At 43.5% G+C, this 24,718-nt stretch overlaps 1 protein-coding gene and 1 long non-coding RNA gene across 56 annotated transcripts in view; one reads left to right on the top strand and one right to left on the bottom strand.

The window, feature by feature from the left end:
- The window catches only part of LOC139234980 (uncharacterized), a 198,163-nt gene that overhangs the window by 138,779 nt on the left and 34,666 nt on the right, over positions 1 to 24,718 (bottom strand). For 6 of the 9 annotated variants that reach the window (XR_011588385.1, XR_011588382.1, XR_011588386.1 and 3 more), the window contains 2 exons: positions 10,149 to 11,256; positions 3,668 to 3,885 (listed from right to left, as the gene is read on the bottom strand). This is a non-coding gene — a long non-coding RNA (uncharacterized lncRNA). Of the gene's footprint in view, positions 1 to 2,242; positions 2,989 to 3,667; positions 3,886 to 10,148; positions 11,257 to 24,718 lie in introns of those variants that run through there. The other 3 variants (XR_011588384.1, XR_011588388.1, XR_011588383.1) reach the window with 3 other exon arrangements.
- The window catches only part of LOC139234976 (calcium/calmodulin-dependent protein kinase type II subunit beta), a 315,635-nt gene that overhangs the window by 263,879 nt on the left and 27,038 nt on the right, over positions 1 to 24,718 (top strand). For 15 of the 47 annotated variants that reach the window (XM_070865995.1, XM_070865986.1, XM_070865984.1 and 12 more), the window contains 4 exons: positions 5,045 to 5,113; positions 8,290 to 8,334; positions 10,824 to 10,872; positions 21,036 to 21,131. In XM_070865995.1, the coding sequence (XP_070722096.1) occupies positions 5,045 to 5,113; positions 8,290 to 8,334; positions 10,824 to 10,872; positions 21,036 to 21,131 (259 nt within the window). The remainder of the gene's footprint in view (positions 1 to 5,044; positions 5,114 to 8,289; positions 8,335 to 10,823; positions 10,873 to 21,035; positions 21,132 to 24,718) is intronic. The other 32 variants (XM_070866014.1, XM_070865994.1, XM_070866021.1 and 29 more) reach the window with 5 other exon arrangements.

Below are 24,718 nucleotides of genomic sequence, written 5' to 3'. Positions count from 1 at the left end.
TGAGAGGGAAGATGGGGCCTCGGTTTAATGTCTCATCCACAAGGCTGAAATCATGAGCACTCTCCCTCCTCCCCCACCTCAGTCAGGGCTTTGAGGTTCCGACATGGTGCAGAGGCCATCCAGTTAAATTCCACCTATTCGTAGTCACAAGGCAGAGTTCTGGCCCTCTCTTTTCCAGTAACCTCGCTGTTATTGCTCTCTGAGAATAACTTGCGTAAGAAAACCCAACAGCCAACCTCTCACATTACAGTAGTCACTTGAATCCTTGGCTAGCTGAAGATTTAGCCCGCGCTTTTACCCTATGAAATTGAACAAACGTGGGCAAAAGATCACTGAGCGTAATGACATGTAGCAAGAGGGTGGGTAGGAAGGGCACGCTGCTGGCAGGAGCGTGATTTGTTCTGTCAAGGATTTCCTTAGCAACGGTTGTTGAACTACTGGGATCTTACAGTAAGAAAAACTTTAATTTATAAAGCATCTTTTCAGATCTTGCAGAAATGTCCCAAAGCATTCCACACACAGTGAATTGCTTTGAAGTGTAGCCACCTAGGTAAGTGAAAGTGGCAGCCATTTTGTGCACAGTGAGGCCCACCAACAGCCAGGAGATGCCGCATCTAGTTTTGTTGGTGCTGGTTGAGGGAGGAACGTTGGCCAGGACACCAACAGAACTCCCTGCTCTCTTGAATAGTGCCATGGGAGCTTTACTATCCACCTGAACTGGCATGTGAAGACCAACGTCTTTGACGGCTCATTCCATAATGCGGCACTCCTTCCTAGATTATGTGCTCAAGACATTGCGTGGGGCTCGAACCCACAGCCTTCTGAACCGGAGGCAATTGAGCCAATCTGAAGTACTGGTGATTATTTGAAAGGTGCAGGCATTCCTATAAGAAGACACAGCCCTGGCTTCAATCTCTGACTCAACAGTTAACTAATGTGGTTCATTCTGCCACAAAGCACTTCTTTTTTTATTAAGACATACCGCTGCCAAAAAGAAGCAAATGCAATGTCAATAATGAAGTGACTGTGCATATTAAGCACATCAGAAACTAAAATGAACACTGTGTTGCTCATTATTGCTTTAATCGATAGGAGTGATGGATGTGATGAGATACAGTGCAGCTATTCATTGCAGAAAGAGATGTTCTTTAGCACTGTTTAGCACTTATGGGCAGGTTGTTCTACCAAGGGATCAAAGATAGAACCATACACAACGAGCAAACAGTGATTTATCACTTAATGACTGAGCGTTACAATAAAATGTTCCTGGTTACCAAAGCCCACTGGATTTCCATAGCTCATCTCCCGTATCTCCGAGCAGTGACTATGGCACAGTGAGATAATGTGCAATCATTCAGGTTGACCGGTGAGAATTTTAGTACGGTTTCTGATACTTAAAATGTGAAACATTTCTGCTATAACTGTTTGTAGAGTGATATCAATCAATGTAAAAGCTATTCTCTGCTATGCAATACAATTTAGTACTTTCTTTGAATTTTTGCTCCCTGCCCCAGTACTCCAGCTGCACAAATATAATTCCAGTCATTTTAGATTGATACATTCTGTTCCTTTTTGAACTCTCAAACAAAATAGATTTTAGTTTTCCAGTCCCTTTTAATAAAGGTATTAAGGGTTACGGGACCAAGGCGGATAGATGGAGTTAATATGCAGATCAGCCATGATCTAATTGAATGGCTGAAGAGGCTTGAGGGGCTGAAAGGTGGTCTCCTATTCCTACCAATGTTCTTTTGCGGATTGACACGTGGATTCTCTGGGACCCTCTTTTCTCTTCCCCGCCTCCCCCCGCACTCCCCCCCCCCCCCCCCCCATGGTCGGTGGGCAAATTTTACAGGTTTTTGTAGTAATCCTGTGTTCCGTGCAGCATTGATAGGGTTACAAATACCTTGCTAGATAATTAGAAACAAGTACGATCAGCCAAAGTTGTACTCCAGTTTGTGCAGTAAGATGAGGATATTTTTAATTGAAACATTAGTTTGTACCAATGAGCAGCAATTAAAAGATGTATTTTAGAAGGTGTTGGTTGAAATTGAAAGGTGCTTGTTAATGGAAAGCTCCCAGGCCTCTCGCAGTGCTGCTCTGTACAACCCAACTCTGAGCTGTACTGGAATAACCAGGGACACTTGGCCCCTGACTTCCCTGCCCATAGCAATCCAGCCTTTGCTCAGTGTCTGCCACTAGAGTTTCATTGAGAAAGGAAAACGCAACAACAACTTGCATTTATATAGTGCCTTTAATGTAGTAAAACATCCCAAGGGGTGTAATCAAACTAAATTTGACACTGAACCACATAAGGAGATATTAGGACAGAAAAGGGGAATGTTTTTAAGGAGTGTCTTAAAGGAGGAAAGAGAGGCAGAGAGGTTTAGAGAGGGAATTCCAGAGCTTGGGGCCTAGGCACCTGAAAACAATGGTGGAACGATTAAAAGCGGAGATGCGCAAGAGGCCAGAATTGGAAGACTCAAAGATCTCGGAGGGTTATAGGAGACTATGCAGATGGGGAGGGGCAAGGCCATGGAGGGATTTGAAAACAAGGATGAGAATTTTTGTAATTGAGGTGTTACCAGACGGGCAGCCAATGTAGGTCAGCGAAGACGCGGGGGTGATGAGCGAAGGCACTTGGTGCGCGTTGGGATACGGGCAGCAAATGAGCAACGCTGCCTCCTCCCTGTGCCAGGTCCTACAGAATGCGCCAGTGCCGTGTCACCTGAGGGCTTAACCTTCAGTGACCTGTAAATTTAAATTGGATATTGCACAGTGTAGAGGAAATGGCAGCTTGTGTCTTTGTAGCTGCTGCAGTGAAATAGTTTATGAAGCCGGGGATACTTTTTGTGAACATTGATTGGCGATTGTTTTGATAGAACGCTTCAGTGATTCTAAATTCAATATTCGATGTGTGTGACAATATGTCGGAAGGTTTTTTTTAAACCGATAATCTTGGGGAAGAAACAGCAACAGCTCGGTCAACAACTATAAGAAAAAGAAACAGAAAGGTTTTAGGTTGGTCCCTGGACAAGGTCCCACTTGAAACATGAACCATCCTCCTTCCTTCACTCACCAACTGACCCCGCCGTGTCTCTCCAGCATTTTCAGCTACTTTCAGCATTCACAATTCTTATTTCCGCAGGAGAAAAAAAAGTTTTTGGTGGATAGACCACCCTCCCCCCCTCCCCCCCCCCCACACACACACACACACCCTGCAATTAAAAATATGGGTTGCGCCAGGCTGAAAATCTTTCTGTGCTTGTGTAATATCATTTGAACATGAGCTGAACATTGTTCAGAGTTGTATTTCTTGGCAGGCATGTTTGTGGTAATTCTGTGGACAGGTAACTATTTAAGAACCAAAATTTGAAGTGAAGTGATGTTTAATTACTACAGTGTGGTAGAGAAATCAAGTTCATCACTTAGGAACACAAACTGGGCTCATTCTAGGGACCTTGCTATGGTTTTAGATTATCTTTGGTCAACAGCAGAAGATGTGATGATGCAATTAAGTTGCACAGACCCGTCTTTGAGAATATGCTTGTGTAATGTAGCATACAAGCAACCCAAGGCAGCCTCAGAACTTTATTTTCTCTAGTCAGAAATTCAGTGCTTTGCAAAGCTTTGAGCTGTGCTCAAACACAAATCAATAGCTGTGCCTCACCTGACTGGCCATTTCAGATTTGGATTGAATTTGGAAACATCTGTTGGCCACTTCTGATCTGTATGGAATGTCCGGGTGTGCGTTTCCTGCCGTATCTGCCCTCCGCTCAAATTCAGAAGTCTCCTTTCAGCCCAACGTTTTGTGGCAGTGATGGCAGCAGCTAAGAGGGCTGGATGGAGCACGGGCTACAGTGCAGCACCCTGAGTAAGTCAAGTCCCCTGCGGAGACAAAGACGTACAAATCAAATATTAAACTCTGTGTTTCATCAAAAGTCTACAAATTGATGCAGCTTCCTTCCCCTTTGGGAGGGAAATGTCAATGGCTTGGTGCTGATTGGGGTTTTTAATAATCTGAAGCCCATCGTAAATATGACAAGGCCTCGGCCCAGCTCATACAGCAGCATGATCTACAGCCGGAACATTTCCGGCTGAATCTGGAGGGACTCGCTAATGAAGCTTGACTATCAAAGTATTTACCCCCCCCCCCCCCCCCCATAGGCCACTTTGAGTAAAATGGAAAAGACACTGGCCAGTATCTGGGGTTCTTATCTACCTTTTGGGTAGAAAAAACAATCATAGCAACAAGATTTAAAAAATCTATTGTTTGTTCATTTAAGATCTTTTGTTGGGTGACAGCTGATCCTTTGTTTCTTTTTGCTACTAGTCCCAAATAAACATTTATATATATTATATAAAGCACAACTTCTGTGGGTACAGCAAACAAAAGAACACCCTGATCATCCGTGTTATATTGTCCAAGAGATTGCGCCGTGTGGCTTTGTAAAATCACTACTGGTCATTTGGCCGCAATCTGTCGGAGTTGGCAATAGTGACTGGCCCAGCTGGGCTGATGAAAATTGAGAAATGGTGTGTCACTGACTTTGATAGTCGTAATTCTTTCTTCTGCTTTTTTAGAGAAATTGAGCTGTCTGACATGCCATGCTTTGACTGCGTTAATGGAGCTGTATAGCTCCCACAACATGTGGCAAAAACAAGCCCCACTTTAACAGCACTTTCTAATTTGATGCTGTCTTAAAATCACCTCACCCAAAGACAAATCTTTGAGGACGAGTGTAATACTGCACAAAGATAAAGCAATTTAATCTGGCTGGTACGACGTTTCAAAGTGGTTCACCTCGTGATAGAAATTGTCCTCCCTGCTCGTTGAGGCTGGCACTTATTGCTACCTCACACAGTAGTGAAGCGAGCCCAATTCAAACTATTGCTGACACCGGTCAGGCCACCTGAATGTGAATAGGCTGCGCACCCCAGACAGTTCAATATCTGCCGGCTCAGCTTGTTCTACCGTCCCAAGTGGGGCGAGGAGGTGAGAAGTGGACATGAAATAAACCTAAACCCTCTGTTGTTTTCTGCACAGCCTCAGACAAACAGCACCAAAAACAACGTAGTAACCAGTCCCAAAGGAAACATTCCCTGCCCTGCACTGGTATTGGCTCTCTTCTTCTTATACCATCTTCTTTCAGAGGCACTGGTGAAGCATGGCTGGATCTTTAATGAGCTTGGTTTTGCCACCAAACAAGAACGTTGTTTTGAGGGCTTTGAATTGTCTTTCTACGAGCTGATTCAAAGAGCTTTTCCCATTGTCTCTCCTTCAAACAGCCTTAATATTTTTAAAACGAATACCATTCCATGAATTGCCAGAGAACACCTTTCTCTAGCTTGGCAAAATGCAGAACTCCAAGACACGGTTTCCATTTAATAAATGGCTTGACTCACAGAAACTTGGGACTGTTCTGTGCAAAAACTTTGGTGGTATTTTCTTTTCCCCCAATAGATAACATAAACTGAGTATCTCAATAGCGGACTTTTTAAGTGGTGTGCATTTAAATTGAACAAGTTGATAAGTATTGATATGGATTCTGCGCCCACTTTGCAAGTGAAAGCCATGTTTCATGAGTACTTCCTGTTTTAGTTTGTCTCGTTATATCTTGCACTGGCTTTTCTCTTCGCAAATGACTGTGATAAGATTCAGCAATTCGTAACAGGAGTGTTAGTGGGAAGGGGCGCTCAGTGTCAAAAAAATTACTTTGGTCACACCTCCTGATTATTTATCTTTTTGGAGGGGAGAGATGAATAAAATTCCCAGGTAAGTCAGAGGAGGGTATTTTTTTTTTGGCCTATCTCCTTGTGGTTGGTTTTGGTGCAAGGAGCCAGAGTATCTTTCGCTCGCTCTCCCCAGTCTCTCAGCGTGTGGATGGGGTGGACGTGCAGAAAGAGCCACCACCACCGCGAAACAAAGAGAGAAAACTGAGATGAGTGCGCAAAACTGGAGTGCAGATGAAATCTCTTGCCTTCAGATGTTCAAAACCTGCTGACACTCCAGAGATTACACTTGGCAGGGTTTTTACTAGCTTAATGTCTAACGCATACTGATGTCTTGGTCCTCTAAAGGTTTTTTTTTTCTCCAGCTTTTGGCACAGCAGCAAGTTTTGAACTGTTCACTAACTTTATTTGGAAACTATTATCAAGACTTGGCCCAAACGTTAGTAGCTCGGGGGAAGGGGTGTGGTTGGGCAATTTAACAGCAGCACACTCCCTCGTTGATCAGAAATCTTGCTGAATTAATAAATGTACTTTGGTAATCAGCACTGACTGGGCAACACAAGAACCTCGTTAGCTACATAAATGGTCATTGTAGATTGAGGGTATGGTAGTGCAGTGGTTAATTATATTACCAGGCTAATAATCCAGAGAACGGGAGTTCAGATGGCAGTTTGAGAATTTGAATTCAGTTGAAAATAAAGTGAGCATAAAGCTGTCGGATTATGTCCTTTAGGGAAGGAAATATGCCGTCCTTACCCAGTCAAGGCTTATATGTGACTCCAGTCTCACACCAACCTGGTTGACTCTTAGCTTTCCTTCTAGGTGGCCTAGCAAGTCACTCAGTTGTATCAAACCACTAGATCCTCCTAAAGCTCAGGAGATAATGCAAATATTTATGTTATTAGATAAACTGGTAGGTTCCAGTTTTAATGTAATTTTGTCATAACTCCCCTCTCCTGCAGTCATCAGTCGGGATGGGGGGCTGGCGCGCTCTCAGGCCTCCGCCAATCCCGCTCCTAGCAGTCAATGGCAGAGCTCTGCTGCCAATTTTCACCCAAGTACACCCTCGTCCAGTTTTCTTTCCCTCTCTCATCTCCCCCCACCCTATGCCAGACAGGTGACTCCCTAAGCAAATGCTGTATGCGGAGCTCCTTCAAGGCAAACGAGCCAAAGGTGGGCAGCGGAACCGTTATAAGGACACCCTCATAGCCCCCCCGGTGAAGTGCGACATCACCACTGACACCTGGGAGTCCCTGGCCGAAGACCCCGCCCTAGGTGGAGAAAGTGCATCCGGGAGGGCGTTGAGCTCTTCAAATCTCAACGCCGAGAGCGTGAAGAGGTCAAGCACAGGCAGCGGAAGGAGCGTGCGGCAAACCAGTCCCACCTACCCCTTCCCCTGACGAATGTCTGTCCCACCTGTGACAGGGTCTGTGGCTCTCGTATTGGACTGTTCAGCCACCAAAGAACTCACTTCAGGAGTGGAAGCAAGTCTTCCTTGATTCTGAGGGACTGCCTATGATGATGATTTTCTCCACGTTTAACCCACGATAAACTGCTCATTAACCGGGCTTTAAACAGTTACATAAATTCTCTTACATTTTTCCTTTTAAAATGCTGATAGTTATCCAATTTTAGTTTGCCTTTCTAAAGGACGGTTATCCAGATACTTACGGCAGCATTTGGGTGTCTTGTAGGCAAGAAATCCAAAAGCTTAAGATCATAGGAAACCAGTAGGGAAGCTAGCCGAGGATTTGTGTGTGGCATTTTCAATGCGTTAATCTGGGGTAAACTAAATATGCAGCTATAGCAAAAGAAAATGCCCAATAAAACGACGAATTCTATCTCACTATAGTTCCATCAATGTTAACTGGGTATAAAGTGCAGCTCCAATAAATGGACCTTAGCAGACTAGTCTCATTGAACATTCATTGTTTGAGTGAAAATAAAATCTTGTAATTCATAATAAAGGTGCCGCTTGCATGCTGTTTGAAACTATTGCTGATGCCAAATTCTAACCTTAACTTGCAAGAACATTTAGTATTTAGACGTACAGCTTACTGAGCATCAAGTGACAGGAAGCAAGGGTAGTTTACAATTTGTTTAACCAACGTTACCCATTATCTTTCCAATTGAGGTACCGAGGGATGTCGTCCCGCCCACCCCCTTCTCCTGAGTGAAACTAACGTGTGTAGTTTAAAAAACTGATTTTATTTGGGGAAGTCGAGGCTGGAAGAATGTCTGAATCAAGCTCCCATTTTTCTCCGCTGTGGCGAGAGCTGCATTCTCATTCTGCAATTTAACAATTTCGCAGCATAACAAAGTCACCCCATTCCAAACATGATTTGCGATCCTTTTCATCTTTTATCCATTTCTAGCCACTTAAGACTGTTTATTTTTGGTATAATTCTCCAGGAGAAAGGTCTCAGGTTTTTTTTTTTAATTTCTTCTATCTGCTTGTTGCCTTTTTTTCCTGACTGTTTCTGTCTCTCTGTTTTTGTTTTTAACCCTCTTTCTCCTCACTAAAATTTCCTTTTCTATATCTGCTTTCACTCTCTTTAGGAGCCACAAACTACTGTCATCCATAACCCTGTGGATGGGATAAAGGTACCATCTGTCTGTGCTGTAGTCTTTCCCAAATCTCCCCTTGTCACTCTCTGTTGTGGAAAATGTGTCCCTGTTATTAAGCAAGAGTTGGCAGGTTCTGATGACTGTTTCTTGGTAATGAAGGATTGAGGGTCTCTTGCCTGGCACTGGGCAGACAAATAAATAGGGCGACTGAACACCAGGATGGAGTGCTTTCGGCAGTCCTCTGGTACACTACAGGTTTGACTCGCTCAACAGTTTGATTAGAGTTTCCACCTTGTTGCTCTCCGAACTGGTCGGCCAGTGACCCTTGGTTGGTGGCCGATGTTATGGCGTCTTTAGTCTGCACTCACATCTCAACCTGTGGTTGGAAGTACAATTAGTCGTTGAGAGGGCTCTGGTTTTCAGTCAAATACATGATCAGAGTCAGAGAATTGTCTATAACGAGGATAAGGGAAGGCTATCTCATGAGGTGTCGAAGTTCTTGCCTCCTGCTGTAATTGTAAAATAAGTTAGAGGTTTGTTATTGTTGGGTCCAAATCGTGGAACAAGAAGCTCCCCATTTGCTTTGTATCTAACAGGGAACATAGTTATCCCACCCACAGTCAGCTGACACCTTTATACCTCACTCCATTTCAGTCTGTTACATCTGTGTGTTTTGAGTTGTAATTAGTCACAAAGTAGTGAGTTAATTCCCCCAGTTACAGCAACAGTTGGTTTATAGTTGCAGCAAGCGGGGTTAGAATCTTGAGCTCTGCTTCACAGTGGTCTAGCTGGTTTCAACTTGTGACACAGTGACTTCCCTCGACTGCACAATGCTAGGATTTGAGATGATGACTTCTAAGGTGATGTAGAATTTCCACTGCATTGTGCAGGGGAAGTCTCCCAAAACACTGTCCCTTTCAATTCTCAATTGGCACCATTTGACAAAACCAGACAACAGCACCGACTTTTGAAAAACAGTTTCATTTCCAACTGACAGCAAAGTCTGCACTTCACATCTCTCCGAACCACATTACCAGTGCACAGTTTTGGTCTCCTAATCTGAGGAAGGACATTCTTGCTATTGAGGGAGTGCAGTGAAAGTTCACCAGACTGATTCCTGGGATGGCAGGACTGACATATAAAGAAAGACTGGATCGACTAGGCTTATATTCACTGGAATTTAGAAGAATGAGAGGGAATCTCATAGAAACATATAAAATTCTGATGGGATTGGACAGGTTAGATGCAGGAAGAATGTTCCCGATGTTAGGGAAGTCCAGAACCAGGGGTCACAGTCTAAGGATAAGGGGTAAGCCATTTAGGACCGAGATGAGGAGAAACTTCTTCACTCAGAGAATTGTGAACCTGTGGAATTCTCTACCACAGAAAGTTGTTGAGGTCAGTTCGTTAAATATATTCAAAAGGGAGTTAGATGTGGCCCTTATGGCTAACGGGATCAAGGGGTATGGAGAGAAAGCAGGAATGAGGTACTGAAGTTGCATGATAGAGCCTGCACCACCATTTTTTCTGTGTTTCTGTGTTTACCTGTCCGATCAGTGGGAGCTTTTGTTCTCGCTGAAAATGAGCCGTTTACGTGACCATCTCTATTTAACTGAGCCTTTACATCTGAAATAATGGAGAATATATTGGGACTTAAGACACATACCAGCTGAGTCTGAGGTACACTAGCCCCAAAGCAGCCAGAAATTTCACGCTATCTGAGGTAGGAGTTGTCACATCCAACCGATATAGAGGGTTAGAAATTTATTTGGCCTCTACTGCAGAATAATCCCATCTCAATGAAAAGGCTAGTTTAAATGCTCAACACACAAATCGGGTAGCTTGCTTACATTTACATCTCCGCATCATCCCTTCTTGCAGTATTTTCGGCGAAGAATGTGCAGTAATATTCTTCAGGATTTAATCGGCCCGTTTCTCTTATTAGGAAGGTTGTATATTGCAGTGACTAGCCAGCATACCTTGGCAGAGGCAACAGTCACATTCAGTGTGGCTCCCAACTGTGAGAGCTCCGTCTTTTCAACAATGCTACTTTTGAAGCATTTGAACAGTGGCATCTTAAGAGAACATAGGGCTTAAGCTCCTTGAAATGATCACTGCCAGAAACTGCATGGCACACTTGGCATTCTGAACATGCATTTGGATCCTGTCGACCTTCTTGCTCTCAAGTCAAATGACTTATTTGCAAGCTTTAAATCCACTGATGAATTCTGTTTTTTTGTAACAAAGACCACCCAATTAAAATTATTCGTTGACAGCAAATAGAATATTTGTGTAAAACAAAAAATTTGAATGGTTTAAATTCTTAAAAACTGGTTCCTTTATTCTTCTCTGCTTCATCGTCATGCTTTCTCCTGCCCTGTTTCGCTAAGTTTTTCAGCTTTGTGATTTTACTGCTTTTCTTTGCTTCTTCTGCACTGAGTTTAGTATTTGTACCGTTAATTCAAGAGTTCTAGCGGTGAGTGCCTGGAGTACTGCGTGTAATGCCGTTTCTATTTTGTTTGCAGGAGTCTTCAGACAGCAGTAACACGACTATCGAAGACGAAGATGTTAAAGGTAAGCAACGCATTGAGAGCGGCTTTTGAAACGTGCCGTTGCTGGGCTCAAAGGTACACTAAGACGTGTTGCGTTTGTTCTTGTGGTCTCTACTCGGGGTAACAATCCATGACCATCAAATGCTCAATCTGAAGTGACCTCATTCAAGTTTGGTTTTCCATTTCACCTGATCATGCCGAGTCCTACATACTGGTACAGTTGGGTGCTGTAAAGAGACCGGAAACACAGCTTTCTCCTTTTGACAGCTCCCATGAGAGTCGGACATGGCTGTAGTACTTTGAGTTCTAACACTAACAGGATGAACAAACAGCAAGATGCTGTAACGGCTGGAAATCTGAAACAAAAGCGTAAAATGCTGAAATCACTCAGCGGGTCAGGCAGCGTCTGTGGAGAGAGAAAGGGAGTTAATGGTTCTGGTATAGACACAACAGAAGTGGAAGCTATTACAGCACTTAAAATGGAACAAAACATAGGAAAGAGGGGAGGGAAAAACAAGACACAGGAAAATAAATAGAGTGACCATTGAACTGTAGGGAATTCAGGGGTTATGGGGAGCGGACAGGAAAGTGGAGTTGAGGCCAAGGTCAGATCAGCCATGATCTTATTGAATGGCGGAGCAGGCTCGAGGGGCCGAATGGCGTTATTTCTTACGACCTGTAAAGTGCTTACATTGGGTACAGGACACACTCCAACGGAAGAATTGACATTAGCGTGCGAGTTTGTGAATAGCTGAAGAGGGCAGATATAGAAAGAGCATGAAAAACTGGCAAAGCAGCCCCGGTGCCGGATAGATGGTCACCAAAGGTGCAGACCACCTCGCCAGCATGGTGGTCTGACAGAGAAAGGAGGATTACTTGGTCCTTCCCCCTCCCCAGAATCGCAAGCACATCCATCCAACATTGCAGCACTTCCTGCCAGACGCAAAATAGGAGCTACAGTTAAGGTGTGATGTTGTTAAAGTCAATATTGAGGCCAGAAAGCTGCAAAGTGCTTCGGACAAAGATACTCTTCCTGGGATTTGCATTGGGTTTTTTTGTTGGTACATTTCAGAAAGCCAAAGATGGAGAGGGTAGAGAGGGATATGGGACAGGGAATTGAAGTGGCAAGCAGCAGAGAGCTCAGAGTTGCATTTGCAGACAGAATGGAGGTGTTCAGCAAAGCTGTCACCAAATCTGCATTTGGTCTCTCTGATGCAGAGGAGAGTAGCGATGAGGGTGTGCTAGCTTAGAGGAAGTAATCACTGTCTCCCCCAGAAGGAGTGCTTGGGACCCTGAACCTTGTGGGAGGAGATGAATATGCAGGTGTTACATCTCTTGTCCTGCATTATAAGGAGAGCAGGTGATACAGGCAATGGATGAGTGAACAAGGGAGTTGTGGGGAGGGAGGGGAGGAGAACGATGTGTTGGGTGGTGGGATCATGTTGGAGGTGGTGGAATTGGCAGATGACCTGTCAAATGCAGAGGCTAATGGGATGAAAGATGAGGGTAAGAGGAACCCTATCACAGTTCTGGAGGGGGAAGGGTGCGGGCAGAAGCAAGAGAAATGAGACAGACTACCATAGTGGTGGAGAAAATAGAGCATATTGAAAGTTCTAGTGTCGTAGGTGGCTTCATCAGAGCAGCTGCTAGAGCCAGAGAAACTGGAGTATGGGAATTAAGTCCTTACAGGAAGTGGCATGGGAAGAAGTATAATCCAGGTAGTAGGTAAGGGTATAAAGGGATACGGAGCACAGCCAGGTAAATAAGAGTTATAGACTCATCGAAACTTACAGCACAGAAGGAGGCCATTTAGCCCGTCATGCCTGGTGCTGGCTGTGAAAGAGTAGTCGTGCTAAATCCCACATCCCTGCTTTTTGTCTGTGAGGTACAGATCAGCCATGATCTAATAAAATGGCAGAACAGGATCAAGGGGCTGAATGGCCTACTCTTGTGTTAGAAGCATACAAACTTACATCAATCATGGTTTCACTGTAGTTGCTCATTCACTGGTGCCTGATAACATTCGCACCAGATGGCCTTGCTGCAATGAGTGGACATCAATTATGTTTCCCCTAGTTGTGCTGCAACTTCAAAGGCATCTAAAATTGATTGTACCCAGCATAGACTTTGCAGTTTGTTAAAGGTTGGAAGTGAATGTGATTGAGAAAAGAATGGGTATGTGATCATGATCATGCCATTATCAAAATAGGTGGTTCAATTAACATCCTAAACCAGCAGAGTAAATATCTAATGTGTTAGTTACCATCAGAACCCAGAGATTAAATAATTATCTTCTCATTACTCCATTGATCCATAAGTCAATCCTTGCCACTGGACCAAGACCTAGCTCTGTCAAGCCCGTGTGGTGGCTGGTGTGCAACGGCCACCCCATGTTAAAAAAAATCCACACACAGGAATCTTCCACCCTTCAGGATGTAGTTCGGGATCTGGAATATTAGGTCCTTCATTGAAACACCTGTGAACTCAACCCTTTTTGGCGTGGAAGCAAATCATCCTCGATACGCGGGACTGCCTATGATGATGATCTACCCACTTAATTTTATCTGGTGAATTTGTAGCTTTGGGTCATTATTGATGCTGATACAGCTGTCCACAGACCTTATTTCGCTGGTGCCTGATAACATTCACACCAGATGGCCAGTGGGTGCAACGGGTTTGCAGCAATGTCGAGCTAGGCTGCAGCTTGCTTTGACTGCTCACATTGTACTTCCTGGTACACTCTGACGAGCCTGAGCTGCGTCACTGTCTAGTGTGTAGGTTGGACTGCCGTTTTTAAATGTCAAGCTGATGTGGGTCAGTAGAGCATTCGATCTCAAATTGCGCACCTTGGTCTTGTTTGTTTTTGGGGGGGGGGACACGGGGGAAAGGGGTGAGGAAAGAGCAATGAGGCATTTGTTTCAGTCGTGAGTGCAGAGAGGCAGAACTGGCTTGGAGAAGCTACAACGTCCGAGGAGAGAGCCAATGTGACACCTAGATGCACTCATCAATCCTAGAAGTTTTAGCTTCAACTGCACTTACATTAACAAAAGTCCCAGGCAAAAATGGTTAAAACAAGTAGTTTCTTTGTTACTGTTACATTTATTTTTAATTAAAAGAGGCACTGATGATAAACTGAAACTAGACAGGAAATCTACTACGAGTGCAGGTGTGAAGTGTATTAAAAAATGCCACCTCCTCATTCGTAAGGTCACACTGGTTTAGTCAAAACCTCAGCATGTGCAGGCAAAGGCACGCTAAGTTTGAGGAAATTCTAATGCCTGCGCTTACTGGCACATGCATCAAGTGTACTTCGTAGAATGAGCCAACCGACCGAAGAGGACCTGTGGTGATGAGTAGATAAACTAGTTTCAGTGCGTGCTATGCCACTTTGCTGTCATAGTGTACGTTTGTTCCTGGGGCTGCCTGCAGACTTCTACAGTTGTTGTGGAGCTGACCATTTGCATTGGGGAGTCTCACGGGAGGTGGTTCAGGAATAGGGAATTAAGGGTTATGGGGAGCGGGCGGGTAAGTGGAGCTGAGTCCATGGCCAGATCAGCCGTGATCTTGTTGGGTGGCGGAGCAGGCTCGAGGGGCTAGATGGCCTACTCCTGTTCCTAATTCTTATGTTCTTATTAATGTTGGGAAGTCCAGAACCAGGGGTCACAGTCTAAGGATAAGGGGTAAGCCATTTAGGACCGAGATGAGGAGAAACTTCTTCACCCAGAGAGTGGTGAACCTGTGGAATTCTCTACCACAGAAAGTTGTTGAGGCCAATTCACTAAATATATTCAAAAAGGAGTTAGATGTAGTCCTTACTACTATGGGGATCAAGGGGTATGGCGAGAAAGCAGGAATGGGGTACTGAAGTTGCATGTTCAGCCATGAACTCATTGAATGGCCTACTCCTGTACCTATTTTCTATGTTTCTACTGGTACTGTAACTCTGGCTCAGAATTCACACAGACACGCGTATGAATTTGGTGCCAGAATTAATTGCGTAACAGCAGCATAATTTACATATCATTATGTATCTGGTACTCAGACTTTGACCAACACTATATAGCGTAACTAAGAACCAGCAGCGCTGTACGAGGCCAAATCATTAATTCTTTCACTTCCCCTAGACTAGTGCAAGACCTGTCGAGTTTGACTTGACTGTGCTGTAATTCGAGCTCTATATTCCAACTCTAGCTGTTTTTAATCCCCCAACTAAACTATAAGTGCAAGTGTAAATAGCAATTTGTGTGTTTCTACTAATTAGTCTAGTGCCTAATATCAAGGGCATTGCTGCTTGTACAGTCAAATGTCAGAGTGAAGAAAACAAAGCTCTCCAAAGAATTCAATCACCATTTTTCTCCAAGAGGACAACTGAGCACACATGCAGTTTAAGGCAGACGTGTTGACATAGCTGTCAACAGGATGCCTGTGGGTTGGTTAAAATGGAAGAAAACTCGCTCTCCGAGACAGAGTTGAGTTTTTTCTTTAAACTCATTAAATGTTTGCGACACAAAGTACAACTTCTTACTGATTTCTCCTATACTGCTGCTGGTGACAAGTGCAGTCACATCACAGATTCTGCACATTGAACGATTAAATAGTTGCAAAGTTTACTGCAGTGTTGCGAGGAATGATTTAAATTTGTTTGCTTTCAAACTCTTAGTCCTGCAAATGCCTGAATTATTTTAAATCCAGCATCACTGTATGATTTTAAAAACTGCTTAAGTGCAACCGTGTTCTTGTATGACAACTAAGCCAGTGCACATCCAGAGGGGACACTGCTGGGAACAGAGCGGCTTTGAGTAAGTTATGTCCCTGTCCAGTGCTCTAAAGCATTATGCTTTTACCAGTGACAATCTTGACAGGGCATTTTAAGGGCATGTAAAGTTTTCTCCTTTTGTCTTAAAGCAGTCGTGATGACTTGATGGTGGGTGGGGAGGTACACTTGCTGGCAGTGACGGGTGAAATGTTAATCTTTACTGACCTAGAATTATGGATCTTTAACCAATTGTTGAGAGTTTACCTTAATAGATGGTAAAGTAAAAGCGGTAAATGTGGGAGCCCATACTTTCAAGGTGAGATGTTGGGGTTAATTCACCAATCCAGTGCTCTCAATACAAGTGTTATACTCCTATATCCCTTCAAATTGAGAGTATAGAATTTACTCTGTTGTCTCAAACAAGGCAAGTATTCTGTCCTTTCATAAGCAGGTTTGGGTTTCGAAATAACAGGTCTCCGTGGATTTATGGAAAACACTTAATGTCATATTTCTGGAGACATTGTTAACTTCAGGTTGACCAGTTTAGATGCAATACTTTACATTGAAAGTACTTCTGGCAGCATCCCCCACTAGCTCACCTGGGTGAAGGAAGAGTGTGAAGTCACACAGATCCTAGCCTGTGGTGAGTTAGCTGGCCTCAGCCAGTGACCGCAGTTGGGGTGCTGCAATTGGCTTCAGCGCTTCGGGCTGCAGAACAGAAAATCAGCCAGGGTTCCTGCTCCTGATAAGTGTCCAGTGACCCCTGCTGGAATAGTGTACTTGTGGATTTTGGGCGAGAGTAGCATCAGGCTCACCCCAATCGAATAACCTGCAAATCATTACTGTCAGAGTTCACACGTTGGCAATAGGCACCTTGGGGGGAGGTAACACAGGAACTGGCACCTGTGGAACTCTACCCCAGCATGACTCCAAGCCTTCAGCAGAGGAAGGGAAAATGGTGACATATGGCATAATATAATCGCTTGTGTTGGAACTAGTGTGAAGCAGGACCATGTCAGAGTTTGGTTTCCTGCTGTCACCAGTTCAGACGCACAGCAGTCAAATCTTAAAATGCACTACATAGGAACAGGAGTAGGACATTCAGCCCCTCAAGCCTGTTCCATCATTCAGTGAGATCTTGGCCGATCTGCTTCTTAACTCAATAGAACGGTTACAGCACAGAAGGAGGCCATTCAGCCCGTCCCGGCTCTCTGCAAGAGCACTTCAGCTAGTCACACTCTTTCCTGCCCCCCGCCCCCCTCCTCCCTTTAGCCCTGCAATTCTTTTTCCTTCAGATACTTATCCAACTCCCTTTTGAAAGCCACGATTGAGTCTGCCTCCACCACCCTTTCGGGCAGTGCATTCCAGATCCTAACCACTCGCTGCGTAAAATGTTTTCCTCATGTCGCCTTTGGTACTTCCGCCAATCACCTTAAATCTGTGTCCTCTGGTTCTCCACCCTTCTACCTTCCTTAGCTCTATAGCCATTGACCCTTGTCTAGGTTATAAAAGGACAGTAAACCGCATATAATCGCTAAAGAAAACATAGTTAATAACTTAGAGATAGGTTAACATTTCAGCTCAATCTGGTTAGATGAACCCAACCTCCTCTTTCAGGTGCTAATTGACCCCGGGGCAAGTGCTTGAACTTCTAATTTAAATTAATAACCCAGGTATTGAAACCAAAATGCAAGTTCACCAGATTTGCTGGTAGTATGGAAAGATAGAGAGATCCAGAAGATGTAGCAAAATATTTAGGAAAAATTCAGACTGGATATATAATTAGACAGATAGCAGCAAATGAAATTTAAGGTTGATAAATGTAAAATATTGTATGATGTCACAGCGAATGGAATTGAATTATCACGCAGCATTAAAGAGGGACCAGGGAGTGGACTCATCGCAAACCATGTTGAGACAGATTTTTTAAAATCTGTTGGATATATAGCAGGAACAGCGAGTACGTCTTCAGAGATTAGACTGAGGTTTTACACTGTGCTTGCAACACTCTGTTCAATTCAGAGTACCACACCGCAAAAAAAGATATACACGCGTTGAGGAAGGTGCGGAGAAGGGCAACAAGGCTGATCCCAAATGCAATGTGGGGTGAGCTTTGAGGAAAAATGAGAAGTTCAAGATCTACAGTCTAGCAGGAAGGAGGGGAGGGGGGGGGGGGAAAATCACCTTGAGGTAGGTAAATGATTACTTGTTCTAGATAAGGTAAACTCAGAGGGCTGGATTCGCGGATGGAGGATTTTTCGTGCGGTAAAGTTGGCACTGGAAATGGTTTGCGTCGGCAGCCACAAAATTTAGCAGTTAGGCCCCGAGTGTGGAGCGGAGTGCTAAGGGAGGCGTTCCACACTTTTAGGACACAAGGCCAGCTGAGCAACTGAAAATCCTTTACTAAAGAGATGGCCTTGGAGTGCCCTAAGAGAGGCTTTCCTGGAAAAAAAGAAATTGCCATCAAATGCACAAACATTCTCGATACCTTGATGCTCAAGATAAATTGCAAAAATAAAAATAAACAAAACAATCAAACTTGCCTCATTCAGTAATTCCTTCACTCACGCTGCCGGGACAGCTCTGACCGCCTGGTTTTCCAGGCAGTCCCACCACGGCGCTACAGGGTCAGCGTCAAACTAAAATCAAAGCGTTGCAGACCGTGCTCGCCGTTCCCAGCAGTGCTACTCAGCGCCCTCACAAAATCGTCAACAAATTTCCTGGCAGGGCGCTGGAAGCCGCCCGCCCGGAAATCATTCCTGCCGCCATTACCATAACTCCGGGGCGCGAACAAAGGTGGCAACATACCGAAAAACCAGCCCAGAATGTCACTGGAAAATAGGACTAAGGGACATAACTTTTAGTGTAAAGTCAATTTAATCAATAACTCCTTTCTAATATCTGGTTTTAAGAGAGTGCTAAATGTTTGGAATAATATGAATAATTGGGACTCCTTCCAACTTTGGACCCACTAAATGGGGTGCCCGCTCCAAGCTTCAGTGAAAATAAATAGTACCCAACCATAAGTGTGTACAAAGCTTGCATAAACTCAGCTTCTATCATCTAGAAAGATGCCAGTGAGGTATTTCAAATATTAAATATATGATTAAACCCCAAGTTCTTCCTGTTATTTTGTTTTAATGTAATTCTCATTTTGTAAATTGGTCCTTTTTGTGCAACTTAACTTTGGATTTATCCTTTTAATACCATTTAATGTCATAGTCATTTCATTGAGATCCCCCTCCTCATTTGGCTTCATTCCAGACTCTATGTAGAACCAGCTGCACGGACGCTCACGAGCAATATTTTATTTTAAATGAAGCGTGCTAGTGGAAGACAGCCGAATGGAGACGTCAAACTGCCTCATTCCTACATTTCAGAATGTTCCATTTTATTAGGATAAAAGTAACCAAAATGCTTGTGGAAAATAATGTCTAATCTGGCATGCCTTCAGATAGATTCGGTCACTTCTCCTTGAGAGTTTCACAGCAATGAGGTCAGATTCAGTTTACCAATCCTTGCAGCAGGACACTATTCTTTCAGCTTATTACCGTGATAGGACCAATAGGGCAGATAAATATAAATTACACAATATTTGAATAAGTTATGTATCTGTCATTACCTCGTTACTCAGCAGTGATCCTGTTTTTATCCTTTTATAAATACATATTCGTCAACAGTGCAGGTTCTGAGTCATCCCACCGATGTTCCCATTCTTCAGGGCAGATTTCAGCATGTTGTGACAATTTGACAGTTCCCGTGATGTTGGAGGTGATTAGATGTGGGTGTATTGTGAACACTGACATGCAAGGCTGGTGCAAGATGATATTTAAAATTGCTCGGTAGCAAGCAGAGTATTAACTTGTTTGATGGTAAATTGCAGACCCTTAGCGTCTCCAGTGATGGGTACACGGCTGATTAATGTAAAACACCCCCAGCCCACGCTTCCCCCTCAGGTGCTTAGCTTTTAGTCCTTCAACAAGCTGCATTAGCACCCAGGACAAAGTGACAATGTGTTGTGCACGCTTTTAAATATTTCCTCCTCCCTCCCGCATCTTAGCTGTGAAAGACCCAGTCAGAATCCTCCTGTGAGTGAGTGACGGTTGTTTCTCCTGTGTGAAATTACAGCTGAAAGTGTGTAATCTTAAATTGTGGTAAGGCAAGTGATTTTTTTTTGTGAAGTGGCATTCCATAATTGTTAGAGGAATTTTGGAATTCAAAAAACACAAGTCCTGGAGGCATGTGAAGGTGACGTTTCTGAGCTTACCCCAAGCAGAAACAGATCGATGGCCATGACCGTGGTGGCTGCTTTTACGCCGAGTGAGACGTGTGCTGGTGAGGCCATTTCCGAGCCGGATGTAAAACTGCTGGGACTCTCCCAAGACCCGTGGCTGACATTGGGTCTTGTGAACCGCCATAACTATCAGTCCCAGCAGTTTTAACATTTGGCTTGAGGCCGGCTATGCAAATTCCATACTGTCTGGCCAGTTCCTGAAGCATGGGCCTCAGAGCCAAATATAAAATAGCTATCAGTATTGTTGGGTTAGGGGCTCAAACTTCTGTTACATTCTGTAGTGTTAAGCCATCAGGTAAACTAAATACTTGATAGAAGTAAAATACTTGACACGGTCATTATGTATTTTTTATGCAAAGTCCCAAGTTTAGACTTTGTGAGTAACTGGTGCAGATAGTCATGGTGTGTGCCTCATGTCATCCTTTGCCATTTCATATCAACAGAGAACTCCACCTTGTTCATGTTTGTATTTTGTCTTTGTATTGCAAAAGTATAATCTATTGAGAATGTCAAAATGCCAGTAATGAATGTTGACTAAATCTGTCCTGTGCCATTTGTCTGAATTGTTCCCTTTCACCCATGAGGCGTGCGACCAGGTTGGAGATCACTTCTGGTTGTTACACTGCTCGCTCAGTGGCAGATTACCACTTTCTGCAACATCAGGGAGGCAAGCTGCCGCTTCCTCCTTGCTTTTCTCCCGAATCCCCTTCCCCTCCCCCCCAAAAAATGTGGTTGTTGTCTTTGCATCTCTGAGCCCAGTGGGTCAGTGGAAAACAGAAAAGAATGGAAGCGCGTGGCACTCATAGAATCTAGTGTGAGGCACTGTTCCTGGAGAGGGGGGGGGGCCGTAAACACCAGTCTTGTGCTGCTGCTTAGCGAAATTTTTCAATTGTGAATTGAGAAATTTCTTCTTTTAACTTGGGATTTAGAATATTTCTGCCTTACCTTTTATTTGCACATTCCCACTTCAGTCTTTTTTTTAATAAAACATGGCCTTTGAATAAGCTCATCAAAAGTATACGTCCCGTCATTATTTTTGCCCTCTCGCCTTGTGGTGTTTTTCATCCTTCATTCTGTTTACTGTGTAACATGCTCTGTGTGTTTGTTTCCATCGTCCTTTGCATGCTGCCTCCAGCCAAGGGCGCTGAGAGCAATGCTGTAAGGAACCAGTCAGGTGCTGGGTCTCAGACCGAGGTGCTGCAGTCTGCTCACCCTCCGCCTCCTGTACTCTGTAAGTTGTCTGGGCATGCTGTGTTCTGCATTTCACGTGACTGCCTGTGTGTGTTTCCAAGTCGTAGACAGTGGCCATTCATAAAAAGAAAACGCTAACACACATTTTGCATATAGTTTACTTGGCAGGTTAGCTTTGCATATCTGCTCAAGATTAAAGGGATCCGTTTTATCCCTCTTGCTCTCCCCCACCTTTAATGTTAAAAAATATGTTTTGAAATCTAGCCATTAATTGGCGCCAAAAATAAATCTGTTTATCCAGTTTACCCACGTAAGTTGGCAAACTTTCTTATTTTCTCCCATTCCAGTGAAACCTGCATTATTCTAATAATTAAATGGTGAACGACTAAAATTAATTCTCCACGTAAATGTGAGGTAAACTTTGTAATTAGACACAGACAAGCCAATCCAAACCATTTGAGACAAAACATAACTTACCCACAGTTGAAAAGAAGTTTCTAAAAGCAGAATTGTGTGCAGAAATCAGATAACCTATCCAGCGCAACACAGACTAAAGTGTTTATGGCAGTTAGCTGGGTACATGAGCAATTTCTAGTACTTCAAAAGAAGCTAGCATCTATTGAATTCACACAACAGAGTGGAAAAATCTCAGTGATGCATTGAACTTTCTCACAAAAAACATAATACACGGATATCCAATGTACCAGTTAAGCAAATACCACTGTAACAGTGTCTGTTAATTATAGAAAGGCAGCAATAAATATCATTTATTGCACTTTAACTATTCCAACCACCTCGGAGAAAGTTCAAGCCTCACATGTAAATCTTATCCGTAAAGTGACTGAGGCAATGTGACCGAAAGGTCACATAACCAGTGTAAAAGAGATGCAAGCACTAAGAAATCATTCTGGTTTCTGTCTCTTTTCATTGTCTAAGACCAGAACCCGTGATACCAAGTAGGGATGGGGCTCCAAAAGAAGCCGAGAAACTTGCGCTGCCTAGTTTCCAGTCCAATTTAAGAAAGATGCTCTTTGCACAATATTCACAAATGTGCCAACAAAACCTATTTTAAAATACTTCAAATGTGGAATTAGCTCTAACCTAAACTATTCTGAAAATGAAGCAATCTGCCAAGGTTGCTGTGAATAAAATCATTGAGCAACGAGTCGAAAAAGATTTATTGCAGTTTCACATATAATCAGTTATATCCGTATGTACACGTCTAATAATGATGCAGCTCTGGGCTATTGTACTTAAAGATCTCATTAAAACAGTGCAAGAAATTTATACCAAAGTCTTTAAATAGATTATATAACACTGCAGTGGAAAGGGAATACTCAACATATTGAAAGCTGCAATAGGCAACCTTGTAGTTAATTGTCAGCATTTAAGATGGAGTCTAAAATGAATCAGTTTGTTGAATGATGACACAGGATTTATTATGAATGGCCTCAGCTTACAAACTGCATGCTGTTCAGCTTAAGCACCTTTGTATTGAACCATTGAGACTGTGTTACATGGATAACTGTAATCACCCTAAAGTACAGCATCTCACATTTGAAGCTGCATGACTTGTGATTTTGCTGCTGTTAATTGGAAGGGGGACAAGGGTAGTGGCACACTGTGCTTGTACATGATCGCTATGCCACAGAGCTATAAGTTCAATTCACAGCCAAAATTCCCCACATGGTGAATTCACCGACTTAACTGGGGAGGCATATTACTGCAGTGACTTTTAGAAGGATTGAAAATGGATGCATCAGTCCACACAACTCTCTCCCTCGAGTGCAGAAGGGCTCCATAAACAGAACTAGGGGTGATAATGTATCAAGAAAACACCCATTTTTAGTTTGTCCCATCCCATTCACAGAAGGCTACGAGGCACCTCCTGTCTCTTTCAAATATGGATTTCTCTACTTTGATTACTCTCTGCTGGATAATGTCACCATTGCCAGCACGGAAGATAATCATCCCAGAATGCAGACAGTGACTGCTCTAGATTCAATTCAGTGCATTTTATGTATGTCAAAAATGTTGCTTTGTTAAGAAAGGACTGTGCCACACAGCCCCATTTTTTAAATGTTGTTCTCCGGGCGTGAACAGTGCTAATGAGGCTGCATTTATTGCTCATCCCTAGATGCTCTGAGGTGGTGATGGGCCTTTCTAATTCATACCAAATGCTAGATCACTTCTGAGGGCTTAAAGTGTTAACCACATACTGTGGGATTGAGAGGATATGTAGCTCAGACCAGATAGGGGTGCAGGTCTTCCCTGAAGGACGCTAGTGAACCAGTAAAGTTTTTAAACAACAATCTGGCAGCTTTCATAGTTTTGTTTTATGTTCTCTAGTGCTAGCCCACAAATGACCAGATTTACTTAATTCAATTTCACAATTTGTCTTGCTGGAATTTAAATTTATAGCCTCTTGGCTGCTAATTCAGTACCATAACTACTGCACTGTCATACCCCCCCAATTGGTGCCTTTTTGGCCAGCCTATGATTTTCTCTCCTTCCCATGAGGGGGACATTTCGACGTTAGTTGTGGCTCTCCCACTGCACTGTGGCTCAGGCCCCATAGATTCGCCCCCCCCCAATTCTGTAAGTGCCCAATCTCGATTGGAGAGGGAGGGAGACAGTAGTTGTACTTAGCTACAGTGAAAGGAGAAGATACGAGCTGCTGTGCCTGGCCACTTTTGTCCAGCTCCAAACAGCCTGAAGAGAAGAGTTAGGCCTCACAACAGACCACCAAATAAGTTCATTCGGCTGGAGGAATCAGGAGCATGGAGGGGGGGTGAAGACTTGTTAACTCTCCCATTTTCAATTTGATTTTTTTTTAAGAAGCTCTGTCAATGACTCAATAATGAACATAGCAAAATGGCACCAAAATGTGGGTTCATGCAGCTTTAAACTCATTCATTCGCAACATCGATGACAAAAATCACAATGCATTTGTCTCAAGCATCTCCAAAGTTTCCTATATTTCTGATGAAATGTCATTAAAAGGATTACAGAGTCTGCCATCTTTAATGGCCTTAGTGGGGTGGGGTGGGGGAATGTGACACTGAAACTGAGTTATAGGAAACTTTATGGAATTCTAGAAAACTGGTCATCCATTATAGAGACTCCTTTGTATTTTTTTATTGTGAAAGTTTTTAAATGTCTGTTTAAATGAAGACTGCTGTTGTGTTAGTTCAGATATAACGGATAGCTGACTGGGACAGCATGGTACCTTTCCTTCAACACTGGTGACCCCAAGTTCACAACACGCCAGCAGCTTCCTGCTGTGGGCCCTTGGCTGTGTCGGATAAAGCACCACATCGGTACCAGTCAGCTGTCCTACTTATATAATGAAAATGTTGAAAAGGCTCATTTGGATTCATTGAATTAAAAGATGCTATCCCCAACTTGAGGGAATAAAAAACTGAAACCTCTGGATTCTATATTCCTGCCGAAATGGAGTTGTGTCCAACTTCCTTGATGCAGTGAGATTCAGTTACTAAGACAGTTGTCACCCGACCAGAACTCTTATTGCACTGGTCACAAGGCCATCTGTGCAAAACCTTTTATTCCCCTGTTAAGAGATGTCTCTCACTGTACTTGACACAGTATCTCACTCCTATGAAGGTT

This window comes from Pristiophorus japonicus, chromosome 22 (assembly GCF_044704955.1).
Source record: "Pristiophorus japonicus isolate sPriJap1 chromosome 22, sPriJap1.hap1, whole genome shotgun sequence".
NCBI classification, from domain to species: domain Eukaryota; kingdom Metazoa; phylum Chordata; class Chondrichthyes; family Pristiophoridae; genus Pristiophorus; species Pristiophorus japonicus.
Note: the sequence above shows the minus strand (reverse complement) of the source record. Positions and strands in the feature narration are given on the sequence as shown.